The sequence below is a fragment of the Mustela erminea genome, chromosome 7, assembly GCF_009829155.1.
Source record: "Mustela erminea isolate mMusErm1 chromosome 7, mMusErm1.Pri, whole genome shotgun sequence".
Lineage (NCBI taxonomy): Eukaryota > Metazoa > Chordata > Mammalia > Carnivora > Mustelidae > Mustela > Mustela erminea.
In genome coordinates, this window is record NC_045620.1 from 67,286,647 (window position 1) to 67,299,561 (window position 12,915).

General features: G+C 53.2%; 1 protein-coding gene across 16 annotated transcripts in view; it reads left to right on the forward strand.

Moving 5' to 3' along the window:
- Positions 1-12,915, forward strand: part of INPP4A (inositol polyphosphate-4-phosphatase type I A) — a 131,138-nt gene that overhangs the window by 105,831 nt on the left and 12,392 nt on the right. For all 16 annotated transcript variants that reach the window (XM_032351992.1, XM_032351988.1, XM_032351989.1 and 13 more), the window contains 6 exons: positions 1,405-1,577; positions 2,565-2,688; positions 3,608-3,734; positions 4,042-4,182; positions 6,443-6,540; positions 10,285-10,397. In XM_032351992.1, the coding sequence (XP_032207883.1) occupies positions 1,405-1,577; positions 2,565-2,688; positions 3,608-3,734; positions 4,042-4,182; positions 6,443-6,540; positions 10,285-10,397 (776 nt within the window). The remainder of the gene's footprint in view (positions 1-1,404; positions 1,578-2,564; positions 2,689-3,607; positions 3,735-4,041; positions 4,183-6,442; positions 6,541-10,284; positions 10,398-12,915) is intronic.

The following is a 12,915-nucleotide window of genomic DNA, read 5'->3' on the forward strand; positions in this document are numbered from 1 at the left end:
GAGATTGGGTGTCACCTAGCAGAGCTCTTCCATTTTCCCAGAAAAGGACCTGTGTGGCCAAGGAGTCAAGAGACCTGTCCGTGGCCACCACTGTTTAGCAGCAACAGGGGCCCGAGACTCATATTGTCCCCTCCTCAGTCTGGTGTCCTATGTCACCATGACTTCTTTGCTAAGACCTTCCTGCTGCAGACTTTCTAAATTTAAGCCTGCCTTTTTTTTTTTTTTCCACAGACACAAATCATTGTCCACACACTGTGAGAGCATTTCCAAATTTTGAGTGGCAGCATATACTTGAAAATCTGCATTAACCAAACACCGAGTATTAAGTCCTTTTGCAACTTTTAGGCCTTTTTCTAAATCCGTTTCTCAATGAAGTGCTACTTACACAGTTTGAGAGGAGTGGAGCCCGTCTCCCTTCTCTGTGGCTCTTCAATTCTGTTTATCTAAGACTGAGCTTACCCTCTGGTGGCCATACCACCCACCTGGCATGTGGCCTCTCCCTGGTGCAGTGATGTCTGTGGGCGTTCTGTGACGTGCACCCCTTCCTAAGGGCCGTATGCTGTCGAGGCTCCACTCCCTGCCCATGGCACATTTGCTGCACCTGGGGGGCTCAGCTGGTAGTGGTGGCTAAATGCCCATTTCTGGGCTTGGTGAGCCATTATAAATAGAACTGATGAGGGCATGTCTTCTCTCTTTTAAATACCTTCTTAAATAGGAAGGCAAAAAAGAGCCAAAGCCCAAAATACCTTTAACTCTGTTTTTCCACCCTGGGGGTTCTATTTTTAAAAATTGTTTTGGTACGGGATCATAATTTCCTAGTATCCCTAAAAGAAAACTAAACCAGAAATAGAGGGTACCAGGCGGGAAGGTCAGGGGTGGGGAAGAATGTGAGGGCAGAAACAGGGGATATTCTGGGACACCGGGTGGAACAGCCTTTCCTCCAGACGTGGAAAGTGAACCACACACGGCCGCACAAGGATAGAGGTGTCCTTTGCTCGAAAAGGATGGGGGCCATTGTCTTCCTGGGTGATGGAACAGTGGTGACTTGCAGTTGACTCACAGAAGCTTTTTTGTCACTTTCCTCAAAAGGAATAACCTTAAACATTTATGAGTACTCTCCTCAGTAGGTGAGGGAGACCAAGCCTACCTCAGTGGTCCCTAGGAGGTCTGCTGCTTATTTAGTGGAAAAGCTTCAAGCCAGAATGTTGGAGACCAGGGTGGTTCCAGGCAGAACTCGGTGCCAGTCCTGGGCCAGAGCTTGAGCCAAGCAGAGTTAGGAGATGCAGAGGGGGTGGGTAGGGGGAAAGCAGGGGGCATGGGGCATTCGGGGCACATAACTTGCTAAACTTCTAGAACCTGACTCTTAACGGTCTTCCTCCTCAAACGACTGCTTCTGGTGCCCAGGAGAATGGAGCGAGGCCCTTTACCCCCTGCTGACCACCCTCACAGACTGCGTGGCCATGATGAGCGACAAGGCCAAGAAGGCGATGGTGTTCCTGCTTATGCAGGACAGCGCCCCCACCATAGCCACGTACCTGAGCCTGCAGTACCGCCGCGATGTGGTCTTCTGCCAGACGGTAAGCCCTGGGAGTGGCACGCAGGAGCCCGCGGGCTCCTCGGCCCCCAGAAAATAGTCTTGGGAGATCCTTCTCACTTCACGTTGAAAAAAACCAAGGATGGCCAACACTTTCTCCTGCCTGTGGCTCTTAAGTTTCTTTAATAGATTTCAACCTGGAGGGAGTGATCCTACTTGAGAAGTATATGTTTAAGAGAAGGTCTGAGTCCACACTTCTCCCTGAGGAGACAGTGGGCACTGGTGGCTTGTGTGCATGCTCTGCTCCTGCCCGAGGCGTGTGGGGTTCCGGCTGGCCCAGGTCTCATGGCCACCTTTCTTCCCAGGAAGGAGTTTAGTGAGGGAGAGAGGGATGTTGCTGTCAGTGCCGTCTGTGCCTTAGTTCTGCTGCTTGTGCACAGCTGTTGCAGTGATTTGGGAGAATGGAAGAACTTAAGTGAATGTCACAAGTTTAGCAAATGCCAGTTATCCCATTAGTGACGTGAACAGTGACAGAGGGTCAGGCTGGCTCTCTGAGGTTCTGGCGGCCCATCCCCTCAGAAAATCTCCCCCCGAGGTAACTTGCAGGGTGACCATGTTCTCTCGCACTTCTGTTCTTTGTTGTGGTCTCTTCAGTTTCCAGCCGTAGCTGGTCTGGATCTGTGAATATATAGGCCCTATTTACTGTGAGGAATGAATTCTGGGCTTTTAGAAGGTTCTAGCCCAGGAGTAAGCCCAGGCAAGTTGGCTTGGAAGCTGAGCCAAAACCAAACTGGCCTTTGGGAGCAACAGGAGCAGCAAGTGTAGAGTGCCCTGGCTGTGCCCTGCATGGCCTCAGAGCCGAGCACCCCCCACACCCCAGACGGAGGAGTGGGAAAGGATGCTGCTGCATCCCAGCCAGAGCAGCAGAAGTAGAGAAGCTCAGGGCCAAGGGCATGGCACAGGCTGGGGACCACTTCGTGAGGCGGTGTCTGCCCCCTGACAACAGCCCCGCCTCGTGTCTCCCCCATAGCTGACTGCTCTCATCTGCGGCTTCATCATCAAGCTGAGGAACTGTCTGCATGACGACGGCTTCCTGCGGCAGCTCTACACCATCGGGCTGCTGGCCCAGTTCGAGAGCCTGCTTAGCACCTATGGTGAGTCCCCAGGGGCGCCCCCGGGATCCCGGCATCCGGGAGCAACACAGACGTGTGTGAGGCCCATTCTTCCTTCCTGAATGTTTTTCTGATGACGCACGCAGCTCATGCTGATTGAAATAAAGCCAGACATCATCACAGTATGTCAGGACCAAGCAAAAGTCGTGCATAGTTACACACACACACCGCTTCGTTTGTTTTCTTGGTGGTGGTTGTTACAATCAAAGATCTTTCTAGTTGAGGAGGGATGATAATTATTTAAGCGGTAATTTCCGGTGATGCACGTGGGCTGTTTCTGAATTAATCCTAAGAAAACACTGCTGCCGTACGTTTCAGTACACGAGTATTGCTGGGCTTGTGAGCCACTACCTTGTTAGAAGGGATGGTTCTGGGTGAAAGGGTAGGAATATTTTAAAATTCAAAATAGATATTTTCAAATTGACCTTGAAAAAAGACTCTCTTCTTTCTACTTTCATTTTCTGTTTATTTCTTCTGAGAGGGTAAAAATAGGTAATTTTTTTAAGAAGTATTTGTCCATCTTTGGAGTTACAAGACATCAAATAAGTGCCAGGCCCCACAGAATAGAAGGATCTGGCTACATGGTGCTCTGTGACTGTCTGTCCACTTCCAAAGTGCCAGCTCTGCCTCCTGAGCTTCTGTGCATGTGGTTTGCCTCCCCACACTGTCTGGCCCCAGGAGAGGGCCAGGAACGTGACATTGATGAGCGTGGCCATGGGGTTTCAGTAGCAGCACTTCCCATGGAGAAGTGAGTCTGCTGGTGAAGAGGCCCCCTCTGGTCACAGCTACACCTGATCCTGTCACCTGCCATCTGTAACCAGCTCTGTGGCCATGCTGAGCCCATGGGAAGAGTGGCAGGTTCCCTCTCACTGACAGCTTTGTGTCCCTCTCTTGCATCCAGGTGAGGAGCTGGCCATGCTGGAGGACATGAGCCTTGGAATCATGGACCTGAGGAACGTGACCTTCAAAGTCACTCAGGCCACTTCTAATGCATCAACTGACATGCTGCCTGTCATCACGGGAAATCGGTAGAAAGATTTTTTCTAATCCTCAGAATTAGCACTGTGTTTTAATTTATGTTCTTTCCCTGGGACGTGCTTTTCATTTTTGTTTCGTTGTGTCTCATTCCGTTAAAGACATGGATCATAGTCTTCTACATTAATTTTGCAGACCTTTAAAGGCTCACGAGCAGCTCTTGGGAAACAACTGAGCCAGACAGCCCAACAGGCACTCATGTCGAGGCCAGCTCAGTTTTCCTCTTCTCCCTCACCTCTGCTCCTGCCTCTCCCCCATCACAGCCTTCACCCACCCTCTGCCTGTCTTCCTGTTTTGCAGGGATGGCTTTAACGTGCGGATCCCTCTGCCGGGCCCGCTGTTCGATGCCCTACCTCGGGAGATCCAGAGCGGCATGCTGCTGCGGGTGCAACCCGTCCTCTTCAATGTGGGGATCAACGAGCAGCAGACGCTGGCCGAGAGGTGTGGGCCCGGCTGTCACAGGGCCTGGGGTGGGTGGAGTGGTCACTGACGTGAGGTAGAAAATGGCCTCTTGGCTCAGTGCTGCAGAGACTCTGCCGGCCCCCCTTCCTTTGGCCGGCATTCTTGAAAGGCTGCCATACACCCAGTGTGTGTATGGTGCTGGGGACACAAAGATGGGTCAGATGTGGTCTACATAGGAGAGGTCTATATAGGGCAGGTAGGAGAGAGATGGGGGCGCAAGGACGAAGATGAATGCAGGGAGTGGGGGGTCCTGATGGGAGACCCAGGAAGAGGTCTGGGAGGGCTTCCTGGAAGAGATGATGGCTAAATTGAGTTTTGAAGAGTGAGTAGGAGTTAGATGGGGAGGTGGAGGAAAGACTTAGCATCTCAGGCCAAAAAGCCTAAGCAAAGGCAGGTGCGGAGAAACCGTGTGGGACTGGGGGCCAAGGCCGCAGGCTGGGATGGGCAGTGGTGAGATTAGAGGGGCCTCTATGCCAGGTGAGAGGCTTGCCTTGATTTTCCAAAGGCCTGTGTCTTATAAACTCCCTCCAGGTTCCCCTGCCGGACAGTAGAGAGGAGTCACATGTGCCCATGTTCACAAGCGTGTGTGTGCGTGTGTGTGTGTTGGAGAGGAAGAAGGTTTGGGCATGTGTAATGACCTTCCACTAGTATGTGAAAACCTTTCCTGTCATCATTATATTCATGCGGCCTATGCGTTTTAGCATAAAAAGGTATTTAACAGTACTTGCTTCCCTTCACAGCAAGTACCGCTAAATACGTCAGTTGATTGCGGAGTATAGGGTCACCTCCACTTAGTGATGTGGTAGGGCTGGTGGGAGACATCGAAGAGGCTTGAGTAGGGCAGGATACAGTCACATCCTCAGTTTAAGTGGATCACTTGCTGGTCACATACCAAAAAGCTTTGAGGGGGACAAGTATGGTGAGGTTGTTGGAAGGGGTCCAGACCAGAGGCGGTGAGCTGGATCAGGCAGGGGTAGTACAGGTGGAGAAGGGACAGACTGAAGGACTGTTTCAGTGGTGAAGTGGAAGGTTTGGTCTTCTGCTGGGCAGGGTGGAATAGAGATGGTGAAGAGGATAACAGACAGAGGCCTACAGGGCGGTGGTGAGTGTGTGTTGGCACCCACTGAGCCCAAGAACCAGGAGAAGGGTCATGCTCAGGGACAGATGGAGGCTGGCTTAGGCTGGTGCCTCCAGCCCAGGAAGCAGAGACCACTAAGGCATGAGCAGAGCTGGAGGAGCCCACATCATGGAGAGTGGACAGCATCAGGATGCTGGCAGGGGTTGTCCCAGCGAGGGCGTTAATGCTCCCTGCGTCTGGCAGCTGCTGTTCCTGGTGACTGCAGGAGCAGTTTCTGGAAAGGGTGGAGGCAAGACCATGTTGCAGTAAGCAGAGGGGCAGGTGGAGGAGGGTAAGACAGACAGTAGGCTACGGGGAGGACTTGGTGAGTGCCGGGTTTTTGCTCATTCATCTGCTTTTGGGACATTGTCTCTTCAGCTCATAAATAAACCAGCTCACGGTGTCCCAGGACAGGCCCCAAGGGAGCAGGTGCCTAGGGGAAAAGCCATTGCAGGCATCGGGGTGGATGGGGCTGTAATCGACCTGCAGGAGGGAGTCTTGCCTGCTGAAGGATGATGTGGAACCACAAAGAGGCTAATGTGCTTGGAGGTTGCTCAGTGGGGCAGTAGTGGAGCTGGACTGGGCATCGAGGCCTAATGACCACCTTGCATGCCCACCTCCAACCTATCCTGGCTACCGGGGAGGTGCACACAGGGTGCGCCTGCGTGGCGAGAAGCATGCTAGGGCCTCACACATGGCCCGGGAGGATCAGCTAGTCACGTGTGGTTGTTCAGCTGACACAGTGACTTCCGCTTCGAGTACAGCCGAAGCCCCATTGCTGTACCCTCTCATAAGCAGCTCCAGAATGGGAGGACACAGGGCCTCTCTGTGAGCAGCCATGAGAGGGCTTTCTACGCATGCCGCACGAGGGTCTGGGACGGTGGAGCTTCAGTCAGCTTTGAGGCACATCCCTAACAAATGTGCGTGGTTCCCACTAATGAAATGGATTTGAACAAGTCACCTACTGGGTAGCAATGGCCTGATGCTTGGGAGGAGGGACGTGACTTAGAGTTTAGCTGGGTGCTGACCCTCGAGAGACTCAACACCGTTAGCTTCAGTGCAGTTAAGCCCATGTGGGAAGGAAGACCATTAACTCATTGTGTCCCCATCTGACCTCCAAAGGTTTGGAGATACGTCTTTACAAGAAGTTATCAATGTGGAAAGTTTGGTGCGGTTAAACTCCTACTTTGAGCAGTTTAAGGAAGTTTTGCCTGAGGATTGTAAGTATTTCTCCACTCTCGGTAGGTTTCTTTTTCCCCTGTCATCTGTCTTTTGTCACTTTGGGTGTCAGAACCTTTCCTGCCACTCAGGCTGTCTGCTCACCCATCCGGATGCTCCCCCTACATGCATGATTACCCCTTTGCTTCCCTGTCCTCCCTCCCCGTCACCACCCCGCCAGCAGCCTGTTCACCTGCTCGGACTCTGCCTGGTTTGAGGCCCCAACCAGAGACGGTTCCCTCAGGCTGTGGCCCTTGCTGATTCTTCTCTGGCTGGTTGTCTTGCCACCTGGATATGGCGGGGCTTTCCCACAAGCCGTCCCAAACACTGGTGTTCACTAATGGCAGTGGCCTGTGTTGTGCTCCTCTTGTAGGACAGGTGGGATCAGAGGCAAGGCCCCACTCGGCTGCGTGCTGGGGTGAGCTCCCCAAGCACCTCCTTCTGTGGCATGTCAAGTGAGATGCTAGGCAGACACTGAGTGCTGTGTGGGTGTCCCCAGAGGCAGGAGAGAGTGACAGCAGCCATCACTCTGCTAACAGCCTTCTCTGTGCCCCGGGACTCAGGCAGGGGCATTGGGCTCACCATACTATCTGTACATGGGGAAGTGTCTCCTGATTTCTTACTTACTGAGCACCTGCCCCCCAGGTTAAGCACCAGGGGACCCAGTGAAGAGTGAGACTAGACCCTGCCTGGTTAGGAATGGGCTCCACCTCTCTGTGCTGGCACTGCCCTAGCCATGAGCAAAGGAGGCCGACTTGGTCCCTGGGTAACACCAGTGCCTTCAAGGGGGATTCCTGAGGGGGAAGATGGGAAAAGGCTACATTCGCATTCCCTGGTCACTGATGTGCCTGGTGTCCTGCCATGTTCCGTGCACATTTCTGCCCTGACTCGCCGTGACAGTGCCATGACACAGGCGTCAGTATTGGTTGCATGGAAGGGTTGGCCTGGCTCTGAGGCTCGGGACTTAGACAGTTGACAGAGGTGTCCCTATTAGGAGATGCTGTGTTGCAGGGCACCTTGGGCCAGGCTGGGAAGTTGATGTTAGTTTAGTTCTAACAGGGAAGCAGTGTGGGGAAAGCCTTCAGGGATTCATCTGGAATCAGCAAGAGTATGCTGTTTTGCTTGGAGGAGGGGTGCAGGCCACTGTGCACAGCACCTTCTTCTCCCTTCGATTTTGACCGGGAGTGTGGGTAGACAGGATAGGCATGAGGGGGAGTCTCTCTGGGAGTGTGCGGCCTCGCAGTTGCATGAGACAGTGCTGGGGACGAGAGAGCTGTAGGCAGATGGTGGAGGGACACAGGGCCTGCGCTGGTCATGGCCACATGAGCTGGCAGCCTGCTGATGGGCAGGGGGACAGGGCTGGAGGGTGAGGAGAGCAGTCCAGGCACCAATGGCCTTGTGATATGGGCCACAGGCGAGGCTGGGTAGGGCACATGTGTCGCCACCGTGGTCAGCGGCACAGGTGACATGGGGCTGTCTTATGGCTGAGATCGCTGTGTGCGAGGGGAAGGGGCTAAGGACAGGGTCTCTGGGGAAGAGCCCTGTGTGGAGGTGGCTTGAGAAGAAAGGGCTCAGCGGACATGTGGGAGAGAGTCCTTGCAGGCAGGAGAGCAGTCATGTTACCTGGGTGCCTAGCGGGAGTGAGGGAAGGAGTCCTTGGTGGCTTCTGAGGCATAGTCAGTGTGGCGAGGGCTGCAGCCAGTGCAAGTAAGTGACAAAATGACACTGCCTCCATGGGCCAGTCTGTCCCAGAAATCAGCAGAGATGTGAGATCGGCAGAGACATGAGATGGGCAGCGGGGGGAAGGAGCTAGAGCAACCCTGACTGTGAGATGCAGGAGCAACTGAGGACTACAGACCAGGGGCGCTGTGGAGAGGGGGACACACAGGATGCTCACGGCAGGTGGCCTCAGTCTGCCCAGGGAACGACAGAAGTGCCGGTGCTGACCACACACTGGAACTTGCTGGGGAGCCTGGGCCGTTGTGCCTGGGCCCCACTCCAGAGTGGTGGGCGTCAGGAATTCCAGAAACTCCCCAGGTGGCAAGGGTTGAAAGCTGTAAGTGAAAGGGTCCCCTGACACTTCAGCTGCAGGTCACCAATACCCGAGCTCTTGGGAACTCCCAGGTATTGAGGTGTCCTCACATGCTTTAGCAGTGAGCATAGTTGAAAGTGACAGATTTGTCAAATCCTTGCATGTGCTAAGCTGTCTACATACTTGACCTGGATTATCTAATGTGATCCTCACAGCAGCCTTGGCGGGGTGTGGGCCTGGTTTCACACCATTTGACATTTGAGGACACAGAGGCAGGAGGGCGAGTCCCCGAGGGAAGGAGCCCAGGCTGACTGCCACCAGCGCCCACCTTCCAAGTGCTGCAGGAGTTAGGGACAGTGGAGTGCCCAAGCTCAGACTGGAGGTTTAGAGTCTTCTGTAGGGCTGGACCCCTGGCCAGGGCACCACGAAGGGGAGCAGGGAGGAGGGACAGAGGCCATGTGGAGGACAGATGAGTGGGCATAGTAAGACATGTGGTCAGAAAGTGGGAGTTCTGTGCGCAGCGTCTTGGAGGGCAGCCTCTTTCCAGTGATGTGAGATACCAGGAGATCTCGCTGGTGAAGAAGGGCACAGAAGGGTGCGGCCTATAGAACAAAAGCAGGCCAGGTGTGGGCCTCTCCAGGTTGGACCAGTACCACTGGACCACAACCTAGGAAGCCGGGGGAGCAGCAGCCCATTGCACCTTCAGCCTGAAGAGAATCAGGGCTCTGTGAGGCCGAGGAAATGGGGCACAGCTAATGATACCCGCAGAGTCTGCTCAGTTCATCAGTGGGCAGGTGTGCACTGACTGGGGCTGTAGGGGTGGCAAGGGAGAAGCTGCAGCCGATCTGGGGAAGTAACATGCCATATCTCCTCCAGGAGACACGCAGGCCTCCTCTAGGCTTCCGCAGCTTCTTTCACAGAGTGACCCCCTCAGGAGGAGAAGCCCCCTTTCCACGTCTGTTTCTGGCCCATTCCCCTGATTAGCACAGTGCCAGACCCATATCATGTGCATGCAGTAATTAGCGTAAGATCCTGGGTACACAACAGTGAGCTTGTGTTGGAAGCTCTCTGTGCATCTGGATCCCAGAACTCCCTGTGTTCGGGAGTTTGGGCACCATAGCTTGGGGATTTGGGCACCATAGCTTCTTTTCTTAGATATGACCTGGAGGTTTTTATCTTTCTCTCTGATGATCCTGGGGTTTGGAAATCCCAGGTTTCTTAGGTTAAGTGATCAAACTGATCTTCCAGTTCAAGGGGTCCCTGAAGGGCTGGAGACTGTCGAGGTGACAGAGGGAGGCTCTCCGAGAGAATGGGTCACTTCAGGTCCACTGGAGGAGGCCCTACTGTCACCCCTAGGGGTGGCCAAACCCATTCTGTAGTCAAGACACATCACCCAAAGCATCCTCCTGCCTGCGGAGGCTCTGAAGACCAGATAGGTCTTCCTAACTTCCTCCCACCTCGTGACCCTCTATATGTGCTTCGACCCCTTGGGAGAAAGAAGATGAGTTTGCCTTTGGCAGGTGGGACTGAAGTGGCCATGAAAGTGATTTAAGTGCTTCCCGTGTGGGTAGCCAGGACCGGTCCCTAAGCACACCCTCTTCTTGCATAAGTCACTGAAGCTTCCAGCTTGGTCAGGTACCTGTGCCACAGTGACCTCTGTGGGCTGTGGGCCTGAGTACCCCACCAGCTATTACAGATTCCTCCTGTTTTGCAGGCCTACCTCGATCTCGGAGCCAGACATGCCTGCCAGAGCTGCTGCGTTTTCTGGGCCAGAATGTACATGCCAGGAAGAATAAGAACGTCGACATTCTCTGGCAAGCTGCTGAGGTAGTACCCTCGTTATACTGAGGAAAAGAATGGGATTGTGGTACTTGCTGCCAATAGTCGTAATTATGATAATAAATCAGAATCTCAGCCAGGAGTGCAGAGAGCAAATTTCTCCCTGTGGACACAGAAGAAAGTCACGGAATATGTCGAGAACTCTGGAGGATACTGAAAGGTGCCTATGAGTTCATTACTTTAGGGCTGCCTGAATTTCAGTGAGCTAGAGACAGACTCTATCCCCTGGGGCATTTAATAAGCAGGCTGATGACAGTTGTCACCTCCAGAAGCCTGGGCAATCGATACCAGCTACAATGCACTGCCTGCTGCATCTTTCAATAGCTTCAGAGATAGACCATGGGGAGGGACCCTTGCAGTCTCTTTACACAGTGTTTTTTTTTTTTTTTTTTTTACATTGCAGTTCATATCTCCTCTTTTCCCAATACTTCCAGTATTTTCTCATAAATGTTCTTGTGGAGTTCCAGAGGTAGACATTCACTCACCTCTGTCGAGGGGTGAGCTTGACCAGTCTCCACGGCAGCACCATGACCTGTCCAGCATGGGGACTCGCACACGAGTCCCAGGCTCAGGAGCACGAGTGATCCCTAGACGGCATTCCAGCTCCTGGCCTGGCCTGAGCACAGGGGAGGGATGGATGTCCGCTCTGCCCCTGGAGGAGGCGGACACACCACACAGCCCACTCACGCCTGGTTCCCCCCAGTTCACAGAGCCTAAGAAGCCATTAGGAGGACTGTCTTCCCACTCCCCCCTTCATGGCTTTCCTGGACTACTCATTCTAGAGCTTTCCTGTTCTCCTCATCAAGAAGGTGTTCCTCTCTACCTCAGGTCTCTTCCACTGCAGCAGACAGTGAGCTGGTCATGGTGCTTGGCTGCTGTTCCGGAGACCCTGTATTTGAGGGCCTGTCTTCATGGAGCCCTGTCTTTGAACATCCCCTTCTTTGCACCTCTCAAGGCCTCCCATCCCCAGTTTGACCAGAGCTGCCCTCCTTTTCTTACTTCTTTACATTTCTGTGTATAAAGAATGGGTCCCTGGCTAAACGGGGTATCGTTGGTCAGGTCTAGGCCCTCATTTCGTGGCTGGGGAGACTGGCCAGAGCTCTAGAGCTGGCTCCTGGCTTCCTGGAGGCTGGAGGCCTGAGCCTGGCACACAGCCCCCTCGTGCAGGAATGCACCTCTGGTCACCCCTGCCTGCCTTCTGGAGTCTCATGTTAGTTCTGGATATACCATCTGTACATCTGGACGTCCTTTGAACCTATCTGTGGTTCTAGCTTGTGCCATGTGTCTGGGTCATGAACTCTGCTGCTTGGAGAATTCAGTGAGCAGGTGCACATTCAGCCTCCCATCATTTGGATTGTGTCGCTCTTCACCGAGCTTAGGGGTTTGCTTAGTGTCTTTCTTCTTTTTCTTTCCTTTTAAATTTTTTTTGTCTGTTCTCAAAAGAAGCCTGTCTTCCTTCTGATGGTCTTGGCTGAACTTGTTTGGGCCTTTTCTCTTTCGTCTTTCTCTAGACACCGTGCTTAGGACTGCACTGTGTCCTCTACCTACCTAGTGGTATTCCTGGCAGTGGCTGCATGTTCTTGGCTTTGCTGGCCTGGGAAGCAGGTGTGGGACCACCTCCAGGGCACTGCACTGGATCGGATATTTCTTTGGAGTACGACAGGCTACCAGAACTCACTGTTCATCTAGTTTTGATTTTTCACAAAATGCCAGTATTGTTCTCAAGGCATGGTACCTGGTACAGGTCCATAATCCCTCATCTGAAGCTCTGTGGGTAGATGTTTTGGAATTCACAGATTTATATTTTAGAAGGGTGATTTGGTGTACAGTTGGTGCACATATGTGTAACACTGTGCACATCACCTCTTTGATGTGATACCCACACATGATTGACGATCCCCAGGTGAGTCTCGGGCAGTGCTCTGGAACCAAACTTACTAATATTGCCTTATCAAAAAATATGAATGTTTATACAGAATGGGGTAAATGAAGATCATGAGTAGCCTCACATCAACTCCTATCTGGTTGGACTGCCAAATGAAGCTGCTGTAAACTTAAAAATCTTTTGTTTTAGGGCTTTCTCCTCTTGGGGACTGTGTACCTAGAATTATATCTAGTGGTACAAAGAAAATGCCCCAAATGTCCTTCCTGTGGGGACAGAAGGTGCCCTGCATGGCTTTTCCTCAGGCTGGAGGCCGCCACACTCTGAGCTCCCCACTGTGAAGGGGAGAGTGCACTGACCCCTGCCCGGCCCTGAGTGAGGTAGAGGACAGTGGAGGGCCTGTGGGGCCTGACCATCAAGAGGTGGCTGAGGGGAAGCTCTTCTGAGGTCTAACCATCTGTGCACATGCAGAGGAGAGCAGAGACAGCGGGTCTGCGCTACACCTTCCAGAAAGGCCTGGAGCCTCGGCCAGTGGTGCGGCATGCTGGGAGCTGCTCTGACCTCCATAGCTGGGCTTTGCTGCCCTCCTCTGCCCAGGGCCTGTAGCACAGGTCTGACCGTGAT